The 27,236-nt window shown below is 38.5% G+C and overlaps 1 protein-coding gene across 13 annotated transcripts in view; it reads left to right on the top strand.

The window, feature by feature from the left end:
* LOC144680498 (pumilio homolog 2-like) overlaps positions 1-22,915 on the top strand; it is a 129,608-nt gene extending 106,693 nt beyond the window's left edge. For 9 of the 13 annotated variants that reach the window (XM_078541530.1, XM_078541537.1, XM_078541536.1 and 6 more), the window contains 10 exons: positions 143-424; positions 3,129-3,365; positions 3,930-4,197; positions 6,119-6,248; positions 9,430-9,564; positions 9,704-9,841; positions 17,016-17,141; positions 18,948-19,069; positions 19,468-19,660; positions 20,146-22,915. In XM_078541530.1, coding sequence (XP_078397656.1) covers positions 143-424; positions 3,129-3,365; positions 3,930-4,197; positions 6,119-6,248; positions 9,430-9,564; positions 9,704-9,841; positions 17,016-17,141; positions 18,948-19,069; positions 19,468-19,660; positions 20,146-20,277 — 1,763 coding nt within the window. In that variant the 3' untranslated portion in view covers positions 20,278-22,915. Of the gene's footprint in view, positions 1-142; positions 425-3,128; positions 3,366-3,929; positions 4,198-6,118; positions 6,249-9,429; positions 9,565-9,675; positions 9,842-17,015; positions 17,142-17,632; positions 17,677-18,947; positions 19,070-19,467; positions 19,661-20,145 lie in introns of those variants that run through there. The other 4 variants (XM_078541529.1, XM_078541527.1, XM_078541534.1 and 1 more) reach the window with 3 other exon arrangements.
* The last annotated feature ends 4,321 nt before the right edge of the window (positions 22,916-27,236 follow it).

Raw genomic sequence — 27,236 nt, 5'->3', positions numbered from 1 at the left:
AAGTTTTCTGAGTTTGCATGTTAAGTAATTTTTGGTACTGTAATGGAACCATTTCAGTGACATGTGATGTTGCAATTTATTTCTAATTAGAACAGATTGCTTGTCTTAGCACTAATTTTCTTTGTGCAATTCTGTTAAACAGCTGCAGCAGCTTCGGCTGGTGGGACAGCAAGCAGTTTAGCAGCAGCAGCAAATGGCCTCTTCCGTCCAATAGGAACTCAACAACAACAACAGCAGCAGCAGCAAAACAACAATTTGCAATCAAACTCATTTTATGGCAGTAGCTCCCTGTCAAATAGTTCTCAGAGCAGCTCTTTGTTCTCTCATGGACCAGGTCAACTGGGCAACACATCGCTTAGCTTTGGAAGCACTAACTCTCTGGGTGCTGCTATTGGCTCAGCACTTGGAGGGTTTGGATCAGCAGGTAAACAATTCCTGAATAACCTGTATGTGTCTGCACTTAACAACTCAAAAGAGTCAACCACTCTCTTTTGGAGTAGTTTTTGTCAGCCAGTCACAATGTGGTAACATCAAACTTCTATCTAGTAACACCTGAGCAGTCAGCAGGAATAAAATTGGCCCCTGTTAATTGGAAATAGTGAATAGTTTTAATGTTAATTTTGGCTGAAAAAATTATTTGTAATGTTAAACAATATAAAAATCAACTGAAAGTTACAGTTAAATGTATTGTCAGTTTTGCATACAACCTTCTGGCATGCCTACAAGACAAAATGTACACATCTGTGAAAACATGTTTGGAATGCTCCATTCCCACTCAAGTGTATGTGCAGATATTGGCTTGATTTGCCTTTGATCCAGTGACTATATAGCTTTTGGTTTTTCCAACGCTTATTTATTTGGCCCTTTACTTGCCAAATTCAAGATTTGCATTGAATGTCAGTATTCTTCATTACAACATAAAAAGGTATGGCGTACAAAGTTGATAAGAGTCCAGTGCAGTAATCTTGTTTGGTGGAAGGTTATCCTGAAGCAAGAAATTTAAACAGTTTGTTGGTCACAGTCACCTCAGTGCCACGTTCGTAAATGTTTCCAGATTGTGGGTATTAATGTTTTTGCAATCAGGGAAGACCAACAAATATTTCCTTTTTTCATTAATCCCAACCCTATCAACCTGTTTTCTCGCCATATTTTTCAGCTACCTCTTTTCAGAAACATCTCTGCTTCTTGAAGCTATTTAAACTATTCATTTCAGTGAACTCACTGACAACCTATTGCACAAATCTAAATGTTTTGCAGAAGGCAAGTTTCGTCTGACTTCCCTTCTTATTTCTAAATATCTTTTTAGCTTTTCATCTGTTTTCTTTATCATAATAATCTTCACAAAAATTAGAATCTCGTCTTTTTCAAACAAGCGTAGGCAACTTTGTTCATATTTTCTTATAATCATATGACACACACAATCTTGGATGATTATCATCGCATACTGCTCAGGGCAATAGCATCCTTCATATACTTAACTAAAGGGAATTCATGGACTAGTGAGTCTGTTCACTCTACAATCATAAAACCTCTTTTGCAACTAATTATTTGCTATTTTAATTGCATCTAAACTTTGTGCTGACTGTTTCGTACACTTATGCACATTAGTACTTCGATTTTGTTTATAACAAGCAAATCTGCATAACAATTCCTTTTAACATGGATTTTGCGTTCAGCAACAAAGCAACGCCCCTTTCCGCTGACCTCAAAGCTGCCCAGAAAGGCCTAGTGATCCCTGTCATATAATTTTGTCTTTTACTGATGTTACTTTGATCCTGGCTTCAGCTCAAGGGCACTTCAGGCATCTAGCAATCTTGGCTGCTTAACTTACTTGATATCAATCCCATTGAAAAATTCTCACAGACTGCAAACCAGGAAGTAAAAACCACTGATTACTGTTCAGTCTTTAATCGTTTTACCTACAGCAAAATAAAAATTAAAACATCACATGAGATTAAGGTAGAAGCTGTGATATGTCATAAACTTTACAAAAACTCATTTTTATTTTAAGAGCATTTTTAATCATAGTGGAGAAATTTGACACTCTGCAAATATAAAATTAGATTTTCAGGGCCATGGAAGTTGTTGAGCAACAAATAAATAACACAAATAACAAATTTAATATGCTGTTGAAAAACCCAATTATGCCTCATTCGTCAAGGCATAACTTTTTCAAAGGGTTTTTGTAATAGGGTCAATAGTGAAAAAATGGAAGCTTGCATCAATTCAAGTGATCTCATATTTCTTTCTGCGAGCATTTCAGTGACCCCAGTGGAGTAGCAAGGAATCACTGCCAGCAACTTCTGGATTTTAACTTTTAACTGTGCATGTGTGGATGCCAGAAGTTTCTGTTAGTTTCACAGCTGTAATTACAGTGAATGCTGATGGTTTCAATGTCATTATAACTGCAATAGTTGGGCCGTACACTTGATTCTTTGTTCCAAAGTTATTTTACATTTACCTACATTCATTTAACTTATTGGTTTAATCATTATAAAGATCCAAATGCTTGAGAGTCTGATTTCACTATTTTCCAGTATTGGAACTCATTCCTGCTCCTGCATATGGTTTTGTGATTACTTGCCTGAGAATTAATCATCAGTGTACTACATTGTCAATGTTTCTTGAAAATCCAACAATTTACCAGTTGCACTTTATTTGCCTGCCATGTCTCTTTAAAACTCTAGCAAGTCATACATGATTTCTTCTCCCTGAATCTATGCTGTCTATCTTCTTTGTTTAAAGAAATACTTTTTAGGTTCTCCTTCACTAGGTTGGCTTTTAAAACTCATTTCATGCTTTAAGTTATAACCTTGCATGTTGTACTGTTTTTTTTAAAAAAAAGGTTAAAATCAAAAAAAATTATCAATTTTCAAAATTCCCATCTTTAGAAAGTGTTTCAATTATTGTCCAGTGGATGTAAATCAACCTAAGTTAAAAGGCGTAAAATCTAACAATGAGAAATAGAAATTCAGCTGGAAGCTTAATAAATAGTCCTACCTCACTCATAGACACACACAATATATTTCTAAGGTTAAACAGTTTGTGGCAACTAAAATGTTCAGATATCATTATATGCAGTTACCAGCTCCATACCCAAAACCTATTTTAATATTCTGTTCTTACAGTTGGTAGTTCTGGAAGCAGCAGCGTATCTAGAAGAGATTCATTGTCTACTAGTTCTGATCTGTACAAACGACCAAACAGCAGTCTGGCTCCTATAGGTCAGCAGTTTTACAGCAGCTTGGGATTCTCCTCTTCGCCTGGTCCAATTGGCATGCCCCTTCCTAGCCAGACTCCTAGTCACTCTTTGACACCACCTCCATCCCTCTCCTCGCATGGGTCTTCATCTAGTCTTCATCTTGGTATGTTTGCTATTATGTTATGCATAAAAATGTGTTTAGACAAGTAATTTAGCATTCGGGTTTTCAGTCCAGCTAGCCTCCTGAACTGGTTTTATATTGGTGAGCAATCCTTTTTTAATCTCATCAGTGTTTGGCCTTTGTACACAAAATACAATGCCCTTTGGATGCTGTTGATTTGGATTCAAAAAAATGAAAGGCCATATATCAACACTTTCACAAAACTTAGTTTTTGTGCTCAGTTCTGTGTACTTGGCTGTACCAGTTAAAAATACCAAACTGGGATAAGTAGTTTGTTAAAAGCAAAACTCTAGAAGATTTCCTCTATTGGAAATTAGTGAACTATTATCAACTTCTGAAACAAAGTCAAAGAATAGAGAAAATCCTCCTATTTCCCCAGTAAGCAATTTAATATATTATCAGAATCTTCCAAAAAAAATTCTTAAAACATTCTATTTATATCTACTCTATTGCTGATTAGGTTGATCACTTCACTGTTTGATATTTGTTTATTCCTGGCGCAGTTTCATTCATTTTTCAGTTTATCAACGCGTGTTTTCACTGCAGGTGGACTGACAAATGGCAGCGGTCGATTCATCTCTGCAGCACCTGGTGCTGAAGCTAAAAGTCGCAGTGGGATTGGTTCATCAAGTCTGTTCAGTTCGAGTAGCCAGCTGTTTCCTCCCTCGCGTCTTCGCTATAGCAGATCTGATATTATGCCTTCAGGTCGTAGCAGGCTGCTGGAGGACTTCAGAAATAATCGTTTCCCCAACCTTCAACTGCGTGACCTGGTTGGTCACATAGTTGAATTCTCCCAGGACCAACATGGCTCCAGGTAAACTAATTTGTGGAAATCTATTTTTTAAAAGTGGATGTATGTTCCTAGTTTCAAAACTATTGATTAAAATCAGCAGCATGAATTTTGTTTCAACAAGGTTGGTGGTATCAACGACTATCACTTGAGTTCAGGTGGCCTAAACAGGTAACCTGTTTTACTCTTCTCTTTTCTGATCCAATCTTCTCAGTGTACATGTGTCAGAGAAAGGCACTAAAGTTATTTGGTGCACATTATTTTGTCTCATTGTTTTAAAATAAATATATAGTTGTATCAAACCTATAGCACAGAAACAAGTTATTCAGCCCAGTTGGCCTATGCTGACATTTATGTTTCACATGAGTCTAGTTCCACCCTTCATCTATCTAACCCACCAGTATACCCTTCTATTCCTTTCTCTTTTATGCTCATCTGGCTTCCCCTTAAATATTTCTACTATTTGCCTCAGCTGTTCCTTCTCGTACAAGCTGCTCCTGAATTCACTTTTGGATTTATTAATGACTATTGCATGTTTATGATCTCTAGTTTTGGTGTATTTCCCAAGTAGAAACATTTTCTCCATGTCCACCATAATCAGATCCTTTCATTATCTTAGAGACCTCGTCCAGGTCACCCCTCAGCCTTCTGCCCAGCCTGTTCAGTCTTTCTTGATGGTCTTAACTATTCAGTTCTGGTATCACCCTTGTGAATCCTTTTTGCACCTTCCCCAATGCCCCTGTCTTTTTTTTTAACAATGCGGAGACTAGAACTTGTTCACAATACTTCAAGTTGCCTCTGAATCACAGATTTCTGGGTTCAAGTCCCACTCCAGGGCCTGAGCACAAAAATCAAGTCTGATACCCAAATCAGTACTGAGGAAGTGCTGCACTAACGAAGGAGCTTTCTTTTTCTATTCATTTGTGGGATGTTGGTGTTGCTGCCTAGGCCAGCAGTTATTGCCCATCCCTAATTACCTTTGGGAAGTTGGTGGTGAGCTGCTTTCTTGAACCGCTGCAGTCCATGTGGTGTAGGTAGATCAACAGTGCTTTTAGGGAGGGAGTTCCAGGATTTTGACCCAGAAACAGTGAAGGAATGGTGATACATTTCCAAGTCAGGATGGTGAGTGGCTTGGAGGGGAACTTCTGGATGTGATGTTAAAATGAGGCCCCATCTGCTTGCTCGGGTGGATGTGAAAGATCCCATGGTATGATTTTGAAGAAGAGCAGGGGAGATATGCCTCATATCCTAGCCAATATTTATCTCCCACAATCACAAAAATCGATTCTGTGGTCATTATCACATTGCTGTTTATGGGTATTTGCTGCTTTTCTTACATTATAACAGTGACTACACTTCAAAAGTGCTTCATTGGTTGTAAAGAGCTTTGACATCTGGTGATTGTGAAAAGTACTATTTAAATACCTGCCTTTTTAGTACTCCAAGTGTGTTCCATGTAAGTTTAACATAGCACTTCTGTTTTTCAATTTTTCAATTTTATTCTTCTAGAAATGAACCACAGTGTTTGGTTTGCTTTTTTAGTGGGCCTTGCCAAGCTGTCTTGTTACTTTTATTGATTTTTGTATCTGTACCCCTTGATCCCTTAACTTCTCTACCCTAGATAGGCTTTTATTATCCAAGACTTCTGTATTTTATATTTCTGAGAAGCCCACTTACCCCCATAAAAGTTCTAAGAAAGCCATGTACTTCATTGTAAGGATGAGTGTTACCATCAAAGAACAGTATTGTTCTGCACTTTGAGAACAAGAGAGTATTTATTTTGGGCAGTAACCAAACAGCCTGGGCATCTCAGCTATGTAAAGAGCTCATCTCTGTAGTGAGATGAAGTAACTTAATTATATATTTTCAACAAGAATTACAGCAAAATGCATTTTAAAATGCTGTATGTGTAGAGCCAACTTCATTCTCTTTTTGGAATTGGTAGATTCATCCAGCAAAAGTTGGAGCGAGCTACACCTGCCGAACGCCAGATGGTTTTCAGTGAGATCCTGCAAGCGGCATATCAACTGATGACTGACGTGTTTGGAAATTATGTAATACAGAAATTCTTTGAGGTAACTATATTTTCTGAAATATATATTGGTGTTGGGGGGGGAAGTTAATTTAAACAGCAATAATTTCTCCTCTCGCTATCCATCCATGAACAGAAAGGTATTTTTGATTTGTTTCCCCCTTTATAAGCGGTGGCATATTTTCCAACCCCTCAATTTTTGTATGATCCCACTGGCTATTAATAACCCCAAAGCAAACTTGAGATAGGGAGATCTTAAAAAAAAAGGGTTAATTCATTGCAAACATTCAATCCGCAAGAGGAGGGTCGCAACTTCACCTCCGCAGTCAGATAGTAGGGAGGGATAGAGAAAATAATGTTTTTTGTACAGAGACCACAGAAGCTAAATATTGGTTCACGTGAGTCCCAGAGTCCAGAATCAAAGTCCAGTGAGGTATTTCTTCACGGAGGTCAGAGGGCTGAAAACCAATATCGTAGAATTCACTTTTCCGGTGGCGTGGACTTCACAAGATGTCTTGTTGGCAATGGAACACAAATTCCAACAGAAACAGTGTAGATGGGGCCAGGTGTTCAACTGGGCAGAGCTCCTTTTCTGAGAGTCTGCTAGTCAGATGGTAAACAGCAGACTGAGCTTTTCAGTTCAGCAAGGCAATATTACTTATTCCACAAGCCAGATGCCCATGTCACATGACTCCCACCTCTCCTCCATCTTCGACAAAGGATGTGTATCCATCCCTCAGTGCCATGTGTATCTGGATTCCAACAATTGTTAAATGTCTCAGCTATTAGGAATTGAAAGGAAGTTGCTGGGCCTTAGTGTTAGCAGATGATCCATCTCGTTCTGGCCAGCCTGGGTCATTAAATGCAGATGGCCTTTGTGTAGCTCTCTTTGAAGTTGGAATGTGCAGTCCACAGGTGGTTGTTAGTGGCCCCTCAGTGATAATGAGGTGTGGGTTTTCTTAAAACTGCCAGGTGGCTTCTTTTGTCCTGGGGTGACAGGCACATTTTCAGCCATTTTAAAGGCCTTTCTTCAGTTTTAAAAATCTTAGAAATAATGGTGAACATATCTACATTTTATAAAATATACAGTGTGAAGCCTTAGTCCCTCAGAGTGGACACCTGAAGCTTTGATGCAAAGCGGTTGCCACAATGGAATGCGCATCACCATCCTGCCCCGTAAATGCACCTCGCCCACGTTTGCTGTTTGATGAAGAGGCATAAACTCGCTAGCCCGCCATCTATGGTAGAAGGGGAAGAGTTGTTAAGTAGGCTGATTGAAGTTGCACCTAGTTTTAGCAGTGAACTTGCGTCTCCTGAGAACAAGGTGTATGTAGGCATTGCTGGCAGGGCCACATTAATAGCCCATCCTTAGATGTCCTGAAAAGCTGGTGGATCTTCTTGCGTCATTGCTATCCTTGGTTAGTGGTGTTGCTCCCACAGTGGTGTTGGTAAGAAATACCAGAATCTTTGCCCAGCAGTGATGAAGGAATGGTGATGCATATCCAAATCAGTGTGTTCCCTCAGCATTGCTGCTGTTCCCCTTCTTAGTGGCAGAGGTTCAGGCAATGCTGTCAAAGTAAGTTTGTTGAGTTGTTGCAGTACACCCTGTAGATCATACATATTGCAGCCACAATGTGCCAGTGATGAAGATGGAGTCCCCACCCAGGCAAGGGGTGCATACTGTTGACTTAAGATTCATATATGGTGAAGAGATTTTGAGGGAAGAGGAACTAAGCCACTTGTTACCTAGTCTCTTGCCTTGCATTTATAACCATAGCCACCGTGTTCATATGACTGACCAGTTAAGCTTCTGGACAGTGGTGACCTATAAGATGTTGATAGTGAGGGGACTTGGTGATTGTGGTGCCATTGAAACTCATGGGGAGGTAGTGGGCTTTTCAATTTAAGATGGTTATTACCTGGTACTTGTGTAGTTTAAATGCTGCCTGCCACTTGTCAAGCTAAGCCTGGGTGTTATCCAGCTTCTTCTGTACGCTGGCATGAAGTGCTTCATTTTTTAAGAATTGTGAATTCAGGTGAGCACTGGAACCGTCGGTGAATAGTTCCATCCCTGAACTTATTATTGATAGGGTGGTGGAAAATAATTAGGCTGCACATGCTTCCCTGAAGAACTCTTGCATGGGGCTCTAATAACTTGCCTTCAACAACACAGCCATATTCTTGTTTTTAATCCACATGTATTGAACTTAATGCAGCTGATTTGGTTGAATACATAAAACAGCAACAAATCACAACTGCCATATATCAACTCTTACTTTGTCCATGCTTTTACTAGGCTTCATGTTCTAACTCTCATACCCTAACCCTGTGCTTAACTCCCTATTCTTTGTTCTGTGGCCCACTTGACCGCTCCAGTCTCAGTCGCGTCCTGTAATGCCATGGGCAACGTCTCAGGAAGTTAGAGTGGGTATAGAATTCCTTTAAAATAGGTTAGAGGACTAATGTGCACTATAACTACACATCACTGATGTGTCACAAAGTGACAGTGTACCAGCTGATTCTATAAAAGATCACTATAAATTTGTAAATTCTTAAAATGTTAAATGGGCAAATATGCAACATTAATAGGGGGATTTCTCTACTAATGCTGCAAATGTACTTCTAGAACTTTTGAGTTAAAAGCATATTTGTGTCCCATGTATAGTTCATGTACTCTTCTATTTAAATTTTTGCTGTAAGGTCTGGTGTGAGTGATACATTTCTGTGTAAAATATGCAGAGGATTATTTGATTATCATTTGTAAAATTGCTTCACCTTGTCCAGTTATATTCTGGAACAATTTGTATGGCTCTAACATTATCAAAAAATAGTGGGAGTTTATGGGTGGAAGGATTGATTTTCCTTAAATCCATTCCTCTACCCCAGAGCCCAGTGCACAGCCAGTGTATGATTAACACTCAGCTATTGTTTTACAGACTTGTCTGAAAATTATTTTGTTGTATGTTTACATCAGCCCCATTACCTAACCTCTGACTCATGGTATTCACTCTGCCTGCAGTACAGAGAGGTGTAAGAAAGTCCAACCTCCTATGGTATTAATTTAACTCATCCACTGTTGAGGAAGGGATCGATTCAGAAGCCTGAACCAGGAGCAAGTAGCACTATTCAGAGACACAAAATATTGCAAGTTTTCAGATGTTGGATCCATATTTATATATTTCAGTTTGCCTTGAGATTTATGGTTTCATTTTTAATATTTTCAGTTTGGAAGCTTGGATCAGAAGCTAGCTTTAGCTCAGCGTATCCGCGGCCATGTTTTACCCTTGGCCTTACAGATGTATGGTTGTCGTGTTATTCAGAAAGCATTAGAATCCATATCAGCAGACCAGCAGGTAATTGTAAGTTTGAACAGATTTTTTTTGCTCTAAGTTAATTGTTAATAGAAACTTGAATAAATCATTGCAGAAATATTAATGTTTCAAGATTTTTCCAATGAATTAAATTTGTAGTTTTTAAATAGTCCTCTCTTCAATGCAGAATGATATGGTAAAGGAGCTGGATGGTCACGTTTTAAAATGTGTTAAGGACCAAAATGGAAACCATGTTGTTCAAAAGTGCATAGAGTGTGTGCAACCTCAATCTCTGCAGTTCATTATTGATGCTTTTAAAGGGCAGGTAAGCAGATTTTTGTTGCCTTATGCCCACAGGGGCCTATTTTATAAGCTAGGAAAACTATATCAAATTAGAAGCTATTTCATAACTGACTTCAAAGCGTGATTTCAAATGTGCAATTGTATAAATAAAAATGGTTTGCCATTAACAAGTTGAACTTGTACTTCACTGTTGTATCTTAGCCCAGGTATTTGAGCTTTGATATAAAATAATGGCATGCGAATTGACCAGATTTATTTTGAGAGCCGATATCAATAGAATCAGAAAACCGTTTGGAAAACTCATCCTGAATGAGCAGATAGCGTAAGATGGAGCATAAAAATGGTGTGTAGGACAGACGTTAGGTTAATAATACCAAGTGAGAATCAGGCTGAATTTGGAAATTCAGAGGAGAAGTGAAAAAAGAAATCATAAAAGCAAAGAGAGGATGAGAAGAGACTAGTAGATTGAAGGGGATTCCAAAATTCTTCTATAGGCATATAAATAATAACAGGATAGAAAGAGGAAGGGTAGGGCTGATTAGGAACCAACAAGGAGATTATGTAGAGGGGCACGGCTAAGATACTAAATGAGTACGTTCCATCTGGCATACCATGGAAGAAGATGCTGCCCAAGTCATAATGAAAGAGGAGGCAGTTGAGATGTCGAGGTATTAGGACGGCTAAATGTAGGACACTAGGGTGTACTAGTGCATGAACTTCAAAAGGCTATGTGCAGGTACAGCAAGTAATTAGGAAAGCTAATGGAATGTTATCGTTTATTGTGAGGGGAATTGATTGCAAAAGTAGGGAAGTTATGTTTCAGTTGTACAGGGCACTGGTAAGACCACATGTGGAGTACTGTGTATAGTACTGGTCTCCTTATTTAAGGAAGATGTAAATGCGTTAGAAGCAGTCCAGAGAATGTTTACTAGACTAATACCAGGGGGAATGGGCAGATTGTCTTATGAGGAAAGGTTGGACAGGTTAGGCTTGTATCCACTGGAGTTTAGAAGAGTAAGAGGCGACTTGATTGCAACTTTTGAGATCCTGCGGGCCCTTGACAGAGTGGCTGTAGAGAGGATGTTTCCTCTTGTGGGAGAATCTAGAACCAAGGGTCACTTTAAAAACAGTTGCTCAGACAGAGATGAAGCGAAATTTTTTCTCTCCGAGGGTCATGAATCTTTGGAACTCTCTTCCTCAAAAGGCAGTGAAAGCAGAGTCTTTGAATATTTTTAAGGTAGAGCTAAATAGATTCTTGATTAACAAGGGGGTGAAAGGTCATTGGGGTAGGCAGGAACGTGGGGTTGAGGTTATAATCAGATCAGCCATGATCTTATCGAATGGCGGAGCAGGCTCCAGGGTCCGAGTGGCCTACTCCTGTTCCTATTTCGTATGTATGTACTTAAAGTTGATAAGTCACCAGGACTGGCGCGTTTGCATCCAAGGATGCTGAGGGAAGGAGGGTTGAAAATTGTCGAAGTACTGGACACAATCTTCGACGACTCCTTGGATACGGGGATGGTGCCAGAGGACTGGGTAAATTGCAAATGTTAAACCTTATTCAAAAAAGGATGTAAGAATAAACCCAGCAACTACAGGCCAATCAGTTTAACCTTGCTGGTGGGAAAACTTTATAGATATAAATCCAGGACAAAATTAACAGACACTTGGACAAGTGCGGATTACGTAGGGAAAACCTGCACGAATTTATTAAAGGCGTGGTTCACTAACTAGATTGAGTTTTTTGATGAGGTAACAGGCATTTGATGTAAGTATATGGACTTTCAAAAAAGCGTTTCATAGTGCCACATAACAGACTTACCAGCAAAGTTGCAGCCCATAAAATAAGAGAGAAAGTGGTGGCATTGATACGAAGTTGGATGAAAGACCTAGTGGTGAACAGTTGATTTTCAGACTGGAGCGAGGTGTACACTGGGGTTCCCTGGGGAGCACTAGAGCCACTGCTTTTCTCAATCTATATTAATGACTTAGACCTGGGTAGGTAAAACACAATTTTAAAATTTGAAGATGGCACAAAACTATGAACTGTGTAGAGGATAGTGATTGATTTCAAGAGGACAGAGGCTGGCAGAATGGGTGGACGCGTGACGTAAAACTTAATGCAGAGAAGTATGAAGTGGTGCATTTTCGTAGAAAAAATGAGAGGCAATATAAAATAAAGGGCACAATTCTGAAGGGGATGCAGCAAGAGAGAAACCTGGAGGTTTATGTGCACAAATCATTGAAAGTGGCAGGGCAGGTTGAGAAAGTGATTAAAAAGACATAAAGGATCCTGGAATTTATAAATACATGCAGAGTACGAAAGCAATGTTGTCATGCTGAAGCATTATAAAGCCATGGTTCAACCTCAACTGGAGAATTGTGTCCAATTCTGGGCACTGCCCTTCAGAAAGGGTTTGTGAAGGTTTTTGAAAGGGTGCAGAAATGATTCATGAGAATGGCTCTAGGGATGCGGGATTTCAGTTAAGAGAAGCTGAGATTGTTCTACTTGGAAAAGAGAGGAGATTTGATTGAGGTGCTCAAAATCATGAGTGGCCTACACAGAGTAGATAGCAAGAAACTGTTCCCATTGGCAGCAGGGTCAAAAACCAGAGGACACTGATTAAGGTGATTGGCAAACGAACTAATGGTGAATTGAAAAACTTTTTTGTGCAGCGAGTGGTTAGGATCTGGAATGCACTAAAGAGTGTGGTGGTGATGGATTCAATTGTGGCTTTCAAAAGGAAATTGGATAGCCACTTGATATTTGTATTGCTATGGTGGAAGAGCAGGAGAGTGTACTAGTCGAGTTGCTCTTGCTGAGAGTTGGTATTCACAAACGAGGCCAAATGGCCTCCTATGCCATAATGCTTCTGTAATTAGGCTAGCATTACTCAAAAGGACAAATTTTTCAAAACCATTGTTCCAGTTAGGAACCTCACCTGCCAGGAGGGCATAACTAAGAAATCATAGTGAGGTTATTGTAATTTTCTGTCAGTTAATTTTAATTGCAAGAGCATTACAGGAAGAATGCTCACAATTTCTCAGTATGCACTCCTAGTTGGTGAGACTTGATGCCAGGAATAGACATTTGTAAAATCGGCTGTATAGAGTGGGAGACTGCTGTACTCAGCACTTGCTTACCCTTGCATGTCCCCAATGGATTTATTTAAGTTGGCAAGATAGTTACAGGTAATCAGTGTGAAAACAAGATTTTTCATTGGAACAATGCTATCAGAAAAAGAAGTGTCGCCACTCATTTTGAAATGTACAATGATTTGTATTTTGAGAGATTTCTATGGTGGAGGAATGATAGTTGAAGAAACCACTTTTTCCTTGTGAATATGTTGGCTCTATCAGTCTGAAGCAGCACCTGATGGGATGAATTATGTTTGGAGTACAAGATATCCCACTTAAGCGCATGTCTGGTAAAAGAATAGCCCAATTAACTGAACAAAATAGTATGATATGTATTTTTTCTTCAAATACTCATGTTACAATTGAGATTAGTTCTAAATAAGTTTTCCAACAAACATCAAAAAAAGTCACCTCCATGGGTGAGCACTTTCTCCCTGTGAACTCAAATGCAACTCTACATGTAATCTGCATTAAACTTGAACTACATCACATATCAGTTCAGGTAACTAGCTATCAGTCAACAATAATGCTTTCATAACAGAAAAAACTAGCAACAGGTTTAATCAATAAATAAATACTTATTGAAGGTGGCCTGTAGTCGATTCAAATAGTCACTTGGTAGTACAGAACCTGTGTATTGTCAAAGAATAGAGACATGCTATCAAAGCTTTTTGCCCTGCACTCATCAGGACAGACACAACGGTGCCAAATATCTAAGGGAGTAACAATTCAGCTTGCATGAAAAAAAGGTACTTATTGGTTGGCAAGTTGACTCTGGTCAAGTCATTACCATGGAGCAGGGACAACTGTTGTCCCCCATGCTTTTGTTTAATTCATAAAAAGGTGCAAAACCTGGACAAATTCCTTTTGGCTGCAGAGGACAGGTCCCTGCGTATGTATATATGTAGCTCCTAGCAAGCGTAAGTAAGCTACATTGCAAGCCCAACTGATAATCTTAAATTGGTTGTTAGTGTAGTTCTTAACACACTTGGGATTGTTCAGCAAGTGCTGTCCAATCGTGGAATCGCATCTAGCGTTGGATATTATGTTCTGAGTTTTGCAAACACAGGCTGGTTGAATACAGTCAAAACCCTGCCTATTGCAAGCACCCCAAAGGAGGTGTTGATTCCTTAGTGAATCAACAAGATGCAGTCTGTGTAGGATTTATATAGCCATATAACTGAAGAGTTGCGTTCTGCCTCTACTGCTAGACAAAATTAAATTAAACTGAAAGTTGGCAGTAGTGAAATGTTTATGCTTAAAATTCCTTTATGATGTCAAGTGATTCTCTATAACCCATGCAGATCAGATTTGCAGTGCAAATGCATTGTTTCCCAAAATATTCAAGGTGATGAGCTAACAGTATATAATGGATTATTTGAACAGTAAGCAAGAAATATTAGAGTGGGACACTGGTAGTTAGAAACTTTGCATGTAAAGGTTTGTTGTCATTTCAAAATGTTGCTTACAGATGTCTTCTATGCATAACTTTGATTTTGTATTTGGTATTTAAAACTAAAAGGTGCAGCAAAGAGATAATAATGGAGAAGATGCTCTATTTATTCCACATGAATAAAGGATCACTACATAAATTCCTTTCTTCTATCCAAATATTGTGCGACTTGTTTAAACAAATTGATCAACCCATTTAAACGAATGGAATAATTGAAAACGGATGATCAAATCACAACAATGATTTCCCCATCTTCTCGGTAGAGTATCACAAATCAATGATACTGCACAAAAGGAGGTCAGCCCATTGTGCATGTGCTCTTTGGTAAAGTTATCAAATTAATCCCACTCCCTGCTTTTTTTCCATAGCCACGTAATTCTTTTTCCCTTCAAGTATTTATCCAGTTTCCTTTTGAATCTGCTTCCCCCCACAATACTGCCAACTTTTAGAAAGTCCATTTAAATCACAACAATTTGCTGTCTTAAACAAAAGTGCTTCTTCGTGTTGCTTCAATTTCTTAATCATCTTAAATTTGTGTCCTCTGGTTACCGATTCTTCTGCCACTGGCAACAGTTTCTCTTTATTTACTCTTATCAAACAGTTGATGATTTTGAACAACTGTCAAATCTCCTCTTAACCTTCCCTGCTCTAAGGAAAACAACCCCAGCTTCTCCAGTCTTTCCACATAACCAAAGTCCCTTAGTGCTGGTACCATACTAGTAAATAATTTTTGCACCTTCTCTAAGGCCTGGACACCCTTTCTAAAATGTGGTGCCCAGAATTGAACATACTGTTTCAACTAAGGCCAAACAAGTGTTTTAAGTGACTGCATTGGTAGTCTCATCTCTGAGTCAGGAGATTGTAGTTGAAGTCTAATTCCAGGACACAGTATGGCTGGCAAATCAAGGCTGGCACTCCAATGCATTACAGAGGGAGTGCTGTACTATTGGAGGTGCGGTCTTTTGGATGAAACGTTAAGCCAAGTCCATGTTTGCCCTCTAAGCTGGACGTAAAAGATCCCAAGGCACTATTTTGAAGAAGAGCAGAGGAGTTATCCCAGTGTCCTGGCTAATATTTATCCTTCAATCAACATCACCGAAACATTATGTGGTCGTTATGACGATCGTGAGAGCTTGTTGTGTACATATTGGTTGCCCTTTTCCTACGTTACAGCAGTGGCTACACCTCAAAAGTACTAGCACTTTGGCATGTCATGAAGATGCTATATAAATGTATGTCTTTTATTTTTCATAAAGGCTTAGCATAACTTGCTTGCTTTTGTACTCTGTTTTTCCATTAATAAAGCCAAGAATCTCAAATGTTTATTTAACAGCCTTCTCAACTTGTCCTATCATCTTCAAAGAAATGTGCACATACACCCCAAACTGTTCTTGCATCCCCTTCAAAATTTACCATTCAAATCATATTGCCTCATCACTATTCGTACCAAAATGTATCACTAACACTTCTCTGCATTAAATTTCATTCAACATATGAATATCCATTCACAAGCCTGCATCATTTGAAATTATGCCTAGTACATCCAAGCCCAAGTCACCCCTGTATACCTCCCTCCCGTCAGAAAATCAGTAGTCGCCACTAACTCTGTCTTCTACCTCTTAGACAATGTTGTATCTATGCTGCCGCTGTCTCTTGAATCCTGTAAACTTTAATTTTGCTAACAAGTCTATTGTGCGGTACATGATGTCAAATGCCTTTTGAAAGTCTATTTACATGTCACCAACTGCACTATCCACATTATTAAGTCACGGTTTACGTTTAACAAATTCATCCTGATTTTCATTTTATTGGCCATTATTTTCCAAATGCCAATTAATTTTTGTCCCATATTATTGCCTGTAGAAGTTTTCACAGTACTGGCATTAAGCTGAAGTTTATCCATCTCCCCCTTTTCTTAACTATAGGTGTAACATTTACAATCCTCCAGTCCTCTGGCACTACCCCACTATTCCAATGAGGATTGGAAAATTGTGGCTAGAGCCTCTGCAGTTTCCACCTATACTTCCCTCACTAACCTAAGATCCATCTTATCTGGACCAAGTACCTTTTCTAATTTGAAGACTGCAAACCTTTTAAATACCTCTTTCTGTGACTGAATAAAATAAATTCAAAAGCAACAGTTTGCCTCACCTATGAAGTTCTAACAGCATGGGATTTAAAAGATGTGTCGGGTTGGATGAGCTGGTAGAACTGCACTATAATGCCAATAATGTCAAATCTCAAACAACACTGGTTTAAGATGGAATTGAGACAGTTTAAGAAACAGAGCTTGCATGTCCTATAATATTTCACATACAACATGTTAATATGCAAATAATATAGGCAAGCATTATAAATAAAGTAGAAAATGCTGGAAATACTGAGTTGGTCTTGCAGCATCTGGAGAGAAAAGCAGAGTTTAACATTTCAGGTCAGTGATCTTTGTTTGTCTTCCTGAATTAACTCAGTACTGGATTTCTTTTTTTTCTATCTTAAAAACTGTTTTAATGGAGCAGCTATCTATTTTGTAAAATCTTTGTTTTTTTTCCTAACAGCAAAGTCTCATTTCCTCATCAATTAATAATTATTTTGTGTTAAATTCCAGGTTTTTGTATTGTCAACTCACCCTTATGGTTGTCGAGTTATTCAGCGTATTTTGGAGCACTGCACACCTGAGCAGACTCTCCCGATCTTAGAGGAATTGCATCAGCACACTGAGCAATTAGTGCAGGTAAGGGGAGCGGATAACATATGAGCATAAAGAACGCATGAATCCATTCAAATCTGTACCTTTCATTACAGAAAATCAGACAAAATAATCAAATGCTTTTTCTTTACATGGGATTCTGAGATCCCTACCAGTGTTTTGAGATCACATTCTACAATTCTGTCTATTTAGAATCACTGATTAATGATGGCAAAATAAGTTAAATTCTATTCAAGCGCTTCCAGGATTTTTATTAGTGGTTTTTAATCAGTTCTAATGATCACATTCTTCAATTCTAATCATTTATCCATTTTAAAAACAGCAAACCCATGGCCTTGTTTATAGGTGTATGAGTATAGGATTTGTGCCATTTGCATTATGATGTATAGGGGATACTATTTAGGAAAGGGAGACTAGTATTTTGCACTTTCTTACATAACATGCACTACTTATAATCACCACTGACATCATACATCCATTGTCTTTAATTGCAAACTGTCTGCTTACATGTGCAGAGTACTCACCGTGACATGATGCCAGTCATCTTTTAAGAAACAAAGTAAGTAATTTAAAAAATAAGGAAAGTATGCTATATACAATACTTAAAGCAGATGATCAGTAATGACTTGCAAACATTTATACACTTTATTTGTTTTGACTTGGACGTGCACTTGTGGCACTGGTACGTATCCAATTTAACTTTTAAGAATCACTCAGGACAGGTTCTTCTTACTCACTACTGGGCCCACATTCTTTAGTAACTGGGGAAATGCAAAAATGAAATACACAGATTGGTTATATAAATAAATGAAAAGATGCAAACAAGGAAATAAATATTATAAGATTATTAAATAGAATTGAGGCAGAAACAAAGAAAATTGAGGGAGAAGATTAGAGAAATGACAGAAAAAGAAAAATAAGGAAGAATTTTCTAATACATGCATCCTAAAAGATTGTGAGTACAACTTCCTGCAATATACATTAGATATGAATTTAGTTTTGACAAATGAAAATTTGAGGCTTTCTTTCAGTGTACTTGCTCTCACACAATTCTTGTAAATCAATTACAAAAATTGCTTTTGCAAACTAATTAAATTAACAGGTAGGAAAAGATCCAGAATATCATCATTAGATATGATTAGATTCCTAACTCTTGCAGGCATAAAACTGAGAAAAAACACAGACCCAGTCAGGGATTTAAAAAAAACAACTTCTGGAATATTCCTCTTCAGGCATTTGAAACTGATCTCGGAGATCTCATTGACCACACGAATATTATCTGTCAATCCACTTACCTTGCCCCCCCAGCCATGAATGGGTTCAGTTCCCTCTTGAAGGCACACATAGTCAGCACAGAAAATAAACCAGCAATACATTCCAGAGACTACCTGAGAAAAGGAGAGCTGCCTACCCATCCAGCCTAGTCCTACTCTTGTGTAGTTTAAATACATGTCCCCTGGTTCTCCCTAATCTATCAATAGGCATACTTTCCAGCCCTTCCACTATTTTGTATACATTCACCAGCTCATTTCTAAGTCTATGCTGCTCTAAGATAAATAGACAGCTCTTTAATGCTGAATGTTTAAGCTATGAATCATTCTTGCAGCTCTCTTAATTTTTTCCAAGGCCACTGTATCACGAAAAACCGGGAGCAGTACTCGAGATGCAGTCTAACCAACGCCCTATATAATGGTAGAATGTTGTCCCCTGATTTGCACATGTAAATTTTGTATTACTGCACAAATAGTAATCAATTTGTATAAAAATAACCAAATAGTACAAAGTTTCTCTGAATTTATTTCTCAGGTTTCATTTTCTTTGTTTAATTAGGATCAATATGGAAATTATGTCATCCAGCATGTTTTGGAGCATGGGCGTCCTGAAGATAAGAGTAAGATTGTTGCTGAGATAAGGGGAAAGGTTCTTGCTCTAAGCCAGCATAAATTTGCCAGGTATAAGAATTTGCATTTCATGTAAAAGTGTGCTTCAATACTAAATGATATTAATACCAGAAAAATGTTCCCTTCTACTTTCTTTTATTGAAGATGCACTTAATTGAATAACGCTCTTCTTGAACGAAAGATTTGGTCAAATACACATGATCAGAGGTAATGTTATTGTAAACATGCAAACAGCAGTAGTAAGGTCTAATATTGCAAGTGTATCTTTTGACTACTATTTATCAAGTCATATCATTAAAGGTTCTCCCTTTCCCACCACCATTTTAAGTTAGAAATGACGTTTTTCAGATTTATCTTTTCTCTAATCTGCAAGCTATAAAATTTGAATATAAAACTCCTTCAGCTTGGGATACTGATTAAACTTGCAATGTGGATTTTCTTTTTTTTAGCAATGTTGTTGAAAAATGCGTCACCCATGCCTCTCGTGCTGAACGTGCTTTACTGATTGATGAGATCTGCTGCCAAAATGATGGCCCCCATAGTGCCTTATACACAATGATGAAAGATCAATATGCCAACTATGTGGTTCAGAAAATGATTGATGTAGCAGAACCTGCTCAGCGTAAAATTATCATGCACAAGGTATATTTTGATATTTTTGCATAACTCTGAAATTGGCTGCTATTTAACATGCAAGATCAAATGGCTAAAGTGGCAAAAGTACTAGTTCAGTGCCATTAGCATAAGGTTAATTATTTTATTATTACTGCCTGGGGCCAGGAAACTGCAACTTAAACCATGCCTATTTGAAGATGTAATTGTTTAAATTTTGTTCATATGTATATACCATTCCATTAGAATGAACAATCACAGATACTAAAGATCGTCAAAGGCCAAAACTCACTCGCTTTTCTAACTCTGTATTTTACCTTCTTATGGAGGGCAATGTTAATTTCCATTTACTAATCTTGGTTAAAAAGAAAGGTGCAAGTATAAACCTACGGCCAAATCTCTGCTAAAATTAACAAAAGGGGGAAATAAAGACTCTTGAACACTAATCTTTAATGCAAATTGCTCCATTAAATGCTTGAGCTGTTTTAAAAGAAATTTTTTTTATTTGTATACAGATTCGACCTCATATTACAACCCTTCGGAAGTATACTTATGGAAAACACATCTTAGCTAAACTGGAAAAGTATTACATGAAGAACAGCACTGACCTGGTGTCAATTGGAGGACCACCAAATGGAATGTTGTAAATTTAAGTGATGCACACAAAGGAACTGTTGAAAACTGTTCTGCTTAAATATTGTGTGTGCCAAACCAGATAGACTTAAAACACAACTTAACTTCTAATTATCCTCTCTTTTCTTCTTCCATTAATTGTGAAATGTGTACCAATCAACTCTACTTCAACTTCTAAATGTGTCGTTTGTGTGCATTTTGTTTCTCCTTAAAGTACCTTTGCTGGAGGTTTATTGGAAAACCTAGGGAAAACGCAGAATATATGAACTTAATGTAATAGTATCAAGCTAACTTTTGTGTGTTTTGTAAGTTAAACCTTGCAAAATCGTTTGGTAGAGAGAAGAATTTTTAGCAGTATGTATATGAACTACTTCACATTCTGATAGTTTCAGGTACTTGCTGCATAACAAAATTCTCAGGCCCAAACTTGAGTGGCGGGGGGGGGGGGGTGGATTTTGTTAAAAATACCACATTAATCATTACAGAAATTGTATAAAGTTAAGTTGTGTTTCAGCAAGTTACTTTTTGACAACAATATTTAAATAGCACAACAGTTATGGTCTGTTGAAATATGTAATTCAGGGAAGGCTTAAATTACAGGCTGATATGTAATGTAACTCCTGATGTTTACTATGGAGATGTCAATACTCAATAGGTTTTATTTTTTGAGGTAAACACTGCCCTGCTTTTCTATTTCAGTGATGTATAGAAGCATTGTACATACATATGTATTTAACCATTGTAGAAGAGGGCAGTAAGGAATCATGATGGTACACATACCTAAATTTACAAATTGTCTGAAAAGTTTTTTTTTGCTAGATTTGGCTTTTCAGTCTATTTTGCAAAGAGATGTGGGGATTTGTATTTTTCAATACCTAAATTTAACGTTTATGAAGGTGTGATGGATTTATTTTTAATTTCTCAGTTTAAGGTTTGGCAATCTTGCGCAGATTTGAAAATTAAGGGGCCATTGAACGATAAGCTTGATAGCTCACCATAACGCATGCAAAAACTAAGGAATAGACTTTGTTTTACTTATAAATATGTAGTGTATATGAGTAGACCTTGCAATTTATAGGTGTAAGTTTACAGTTTGAAAAAATGAAATTTATTGTTTGTGTTTAACCACATGCTTCGCTAACTTAGTAATGCATAGTTTGTTTGTACAGTTGTACATTTGTAAACCTGATGCTGTAAATGTTAAAATGTCTTCTACCCTTCAGAAAACAAAGTTTGCATTTTAGTGTATATTCACTAATTCACTCCTCTGCCCTAGCATAGTGTTGTATAATGTAAATTTCTTTGAATCAAGATTTTTTTTAAAATTGTATCTTTATATGACTTAAAATTTAAACTTGCTTTCTTTTATCTATTAGGATGGTAGGATTTGTTTATAATCGGAGCTGTTGAAATTCTGTTAATATGATAATTTTTGAAAATTTTACAAGTGTAATGTTGTACAAGTAAAAGTTGTGCGTAGTCAAATTGAAAAGCTTGAACTAAATCATCTAGTTACCATGGAAACCAAATGTCCTTTCCATCTTTAAAAAGTGGCATGATCTTTTTTGTACAGAAGAGTACTGTATTTTGGAATTGTCTACCTACATGTAAGTGGAAGTATGTATGATATTGTCAATTTTTCATTTGAACATAAAATTGTACTACATATAGATGATGTACATTTTACAGGAGGCCTTGTGTACATTTCCTGATGACATTTTGCAGGCAGAATTGTGACCATATGTGTATAATTAATAGTTATTTGTATTCTTTGCCTCTGGAAATATTTTGAAATATGCTTTGTATATTCAGTTTCTGAAAGATAAAAGATTGTGCTTTGTATTTTGATGATCCTTGAAAGTCAGTATTTTGTATAAACAGAATAGCTTGTGGATTTGGAACAATCTGGAATTATTTATCTTGAGGCCTTTGGATGTGATGTCCTTAGCATTGAAGAGATAAAAAGTTGTTTTCATTAGGGCTGTGCAGTCAGATTTTTTAAAAATGAACTAAAGCATCAGTGATCTTAAATTATTCAATGTTAAAGCTTTAATATTTTTTAATTATTTTATACTATTAATTTGTGCAGCCCTTTTTTTTCTGTCACAACATTAGATTTTCCAATCTAATATTGTTAAGCTGCACTATGGCACTTGCTGATTTTAAAATTGCTTTGCAGTACTTATCTCATCCAAGAACTGCAAAAAATGCATCATCAGGAAAGAGTATGTTGGCCATGTTTAAATAACTGGCTGTTAGCCTACTGTGTGCATAAAGCCAGTAGGTTTGTTTCAGCACAGCCCTAGTTTCCATGGCAACTATTTATTTGTTGTGTAAAGGAGGTCACTGTGTGAAATTGTTCTCTGGTTTTAGCTTGGGAAGCAGGAGTCTGGGTAAAAATGCAGATCAAGAAATTTTAAATTAGCATTGATAACAAATGGAACAAAACCACTAGGCATTTTACTGATATTTCCTCTAACATGGATTATTGATGGACCATTTTTATCTTATGTTTAATCAGGTCTGCTGCCAGGCTCCTTGGCAATTAAGATGGAGTAATGTTATATTCATTTAATTGTATATGCTGTATAAAAAAAAAGAAAAAAAGTGTGAATAACATGTAATAAATCTGTTCTGTTTTCTGTAGGAAAATATGCCTTTTAATCCTTAAATATACCTTTTACCTTGTGTTATATTAAGAATTTAGGAAGTATCTGCCAGTATTTTAATTTGCCCATTTCTCATTTCTGTGAGATGGATTTAGGATAATGGCACTGAACAAATTTGGCTCCACATATTTTCCCCTGTAGCCTGGGTATATATATTTTGGCTTTACTCTGCAACAATCCTCAAATTTAAAATTACATTTTAGTGCCTTCATTATACAGTCTTAGATGCACCTTTGTTAGGTGGATAATGACTGAAGGAGGAGAGAAAAACTTGTAAAATCCTTAGAGGGCTTGACTGGGTAGATGCTGGGAGGATGCTTCTCCTGGCTGGAAGTCCAGATCTCGGGGTCTACTTTCAGGATAGGGTATCTGCCATTAGGGATAGATGAGAGAAATTTCTTCACTCAAGAGTTGTGAACCTTTGGAATTCTCCACCTCAGAAGGCAGTGGATGCTTTAGTCATTAAATGTGTTCAAGACTGAGAGCAATAGATTTTTGAATGCTTTGGGATTTGAGGGATATGGAGAGCGGACAGGAAAGTGGAACTGAGGTGGATTGCTGATATTGAATTGCAGAGCGGGTTCAAAGGGCTTATATGGCTTAATCTGCTATTTCTTACATCAATCAAAATGTTTGAAAATGCAAGTTCAGCAAATATAGGGGAAATAAAACCAAAAAAAATGCATTGCCGGTTCACAAACATGTCAGATTAAAGAAGCAATACATAGTTTTAAGATGTGTGTTACATTAGCATAATTGAAATAATTTAAACAAGTGATCATGCATTCTTTTCATTGCATCCTTATATATATATATATATATCATCAGGATCCGATATACTCAGTTGAAATAATTACTCCTTGGTGCCATCCATAAATATTGTATGATGGAAGTCGTGGCAGAGAAATTTCTGCCATTTGGTGGAATTCCAGCCTTTGAAAATCGGAATTCCACCCTTTTAATTTTTTTCCAACCTCCCCTCCCCTTGGCCCAAGCCTTGGCAGTGTTTGTCAAGCCAGGTGGGGGGAAAGAGGGGTGGTGCTGCGGAACCAGGGTTTGGGGGGTGTGGAAGGAATCTGAGTCTCAGATGGATTCAGCAGCTCAGGAGAGTTGAGAAGAGGGGCTACTGAGTGATGAGTGAATGGGACTACGGGCTTTCAGAAGAGGGGCTGAATGAGTGGGGGGGGGTAGGGGTTTAGTGAGAGGTGTGTGTGCATGGTTGGGGAGGGGAGAGGAGCTTCACTGAGTTGTCTGTCACCAAGGAACATAGAAAACTTAGCTGGAACCTACATGTATATAGAATAACATTTTTACATCGTGCTTTAAAAACACTTTTTGTATTTATATAATGTATTTATATGTTGATCTATAATACGCAAACTTTATGCTGTTTTAATTTTGCTGGTGTCTGGGGATCATGTTAACCATTAATAATTTCTTTGTATATTCTTTCAAGAGATGTGGGCATAGCCTGCAAGGCCAGAATTTGTTGCTCACCCCTAATTGCCCTTGAGAAGGTGGTGGTGAGTTAAAATGGGGTTACATTGGAAAATAGTTTGCAAAGCACTGCCTTTGTTACACTTCACATGTACCTAATCCAGCAAGGTCATGTTCTGTTGTTAGTATGGATTTCATCCCATATTACATGCACCAACTACATTGAATGCTGAATTGCAGAAGTCACTTTAGTGATTTTATACAAGTGCATTGATCCACAATCTTGGTGGTAATAGAAGGTAAAAATAGGAAAACTAATATTTCTAACTTGACATTTAATAATTCCACCTATTTGAAGTGGCCTAGAAGCATTTGCATTCACTACAGATCATAAGTCCTATAATTACATGATTCCTTGTCACAAAAAATTTCAAACCTTTTTGTCTTCGGCCATGAATTTTCAGGCCTTTTTGTCTTTGGCCACACCCATCCCTGATTATTTGACTGTTGCTCTCCCTCTGTCAATTTAGTCTTTATTACCCTTCCAAAAGTTGAAACATTTTTAACCTCTCCTCCACTGCCTCAAAAAAAAAATTTAGACTTCTTCCTGGAACTGCCAGATTTCCCCTCCCCCACCCCCTCACAACTGTACCCCAGAAATTAAAATAATTTCTTGACTTAATTTTAAATAAATGTATCTTATGAAAGATTCCCCTTACCCTAACTCAACTCTAAGCCTCTGAAATTAATTGCCACTGTTCTACCTACGGGAGCAAATTTATTTTGCAATGCTATTGTGCCGGCATAAAATAGCACCTCTGCTCTCATTGTGTATACTTATAGGAACAGGAGTAGGCCATTTAGTCCCTTGAACATGTCCCACCATGCAATGAGATTATTTGCTGATCTGTGGCCAAACTCCATATACCACCTTTTCCCCATATCCCTTAATACCTTTAGTTACAAAGATCTATATCTTAAATCTGAGATTGGCACATAATTGATCTGACATCAACTGCCTTTTGCAGATGAGTTCCGAACATTGTTTCCTAACTTCACTCCTTAAAAGGCCTAGCTCTGATTTTTAGGCTACTTCATGACAGTCTCTTTGAAATAACTCTGGAACACAATGCTATACAACTTCAATGTAACGCAGCTGCAAAATTTCACACGTTTAAAATTCATGTACGATTTAATGTGACATCAATACCTAGAATATCCAGAAGGTGTCAGCATATCCCCATGTCAGAAATTTATCCGCAGATTTTGTAAAAGGAAAACACTGACATTTTGCAAAACTAATTTTTCTTTGGGATAATGCTTGAACATCTCCAGCAGTGCAGCATCCCAGCAGTACTGCACTGGCGCCTACCTAGATTATATGCTCATGCCTTTCTGCTGTGCACTTGCCACCCTCTAACTTGCTGGGTTGCCAACATGGCTTGTGACCTGTGCGCCATTGAGAAAGAGCCATTGCACCCATAAAATGGCTCTTTATTGGCTGCTTAATTGTCCTAATCGTCTGCGTATTTCACCCATGGGGGTTTCCTATCTCTCAAACAACCCCACCCTGGGAAATCTGGAAGGAGGCAGAAAGATGTTGGATCCAGCCGGGTGGCTTTTTCTTGCATCTTTTTCCAGTCCACCTACTCACCTGCCCCTTGTCCCACCTCCAACTGCCTGGTAAAATTCTGCCTGAACAGTCAGCCTGGATTATGTGCTCCAGTCCTGGGGCTGAATTTTCCCAGAATTGCACTAAATATGGTAGCGGGCAGGTAATATGGAGCTCTACCCACTGATGAAAATGGTGGGTTTTCACGTCGTATCTTCTCGAGCCCGCCTCATTATATATTCACTGCTGCGAAACACACCCTTTCCATGGCGGGCGGGCTCTCATTTGCCCGCTTGCCTTCGCCCCGCTGTTGCATCACACCGACTGCCATCTTTAAAAGGCAGCCGCCAGCAAAGCGCTCATCACCACCGCTCCCCGGGAGACATGGCCAGCAAAGGCAAAAAGACTGCAGCAGCCCCTACCCCCCTTCAATGGCAGGTCCCTTGAGCGACTGTTGGAGGCCGTGGAGGCCCACCATTGGGATGTGCTCTACCCCCGGCTCTGGCCGCAGGATGGGAGCAAAGTCACCAACCCGGCTTGGGAGGCGGTGGTCAGCATGAACACCCTTCAGAAGAGGACAGCTACCCAGTGGCGCAAAAGGATGAATGCTGATCTCCGTTCCGCCAGGGTAAGTCATTCTTTTCATCAATCTCAACACTCTCACTCTCAAGCCTATAACACATCCACAGGGCCCTCACTGCCAGTGCAAGGGACATCACCATTCACTCTCTCATACCGTCATTGTCCTCATCCCGTCCATGCAACTACTCACCACCCACACAGGCCAGGCATACTACCACCTGGCCCGGCAGGAGTCCTGGTGCACTCTCCCAATCTCTATCCATGCAGGACAAACTGGCTCACAACAGGAGGTAAAGGTCGCAGACAGGTGGAGGGATGCCGGAATTCAAAGTTTTCTCAGACTTTGAAAACAGAGCCATCCAGCTGGCTGGCGATGACCAGGACCGGTCCTGTGCTGATGGTGGGGGTCAGTGGTGCTCTACCAAGTTAGGATCCAGCAGTGCAACATCCATCAGATAACAATGCCATGAGTGATGTGTCCTCTTTCACAGGCCACTGCCATGCACTAGTTATCTCCCCTTGCTTTTGCAGGTACGTCTGGGAAGCAGCAGACGGAGTCCACGGCCCACAGCCTCCAAGCAAGCTCCGAAGAAACCTCCAAAGAGGAATCTGAAGGCACCCTTCCTGAAGCCCTGTCACAGCGCTCACCCACACCCTCCGCCGGCACAGAGAC

This window comes from Cetorhinus maximus, chromosome 5 (genome assembly GCF_964194155.1).
Source record: "Cetorhinus maximus chromosome 5, sCetMax3.hap1.1, whole genome shotgun sequence".
In the NCBI taxonomy this organism is placed as follows: domain Eukaryota; kingdom Metazoa; phylum Chordata; class Chondrichthyes; order Lamniformes; family Cetorhinidae; genus Cetorhinus; species Cetorhinus maximus.
This window is presented reverse-complemented; position numbering and strand designations above follow the sequence as displayed.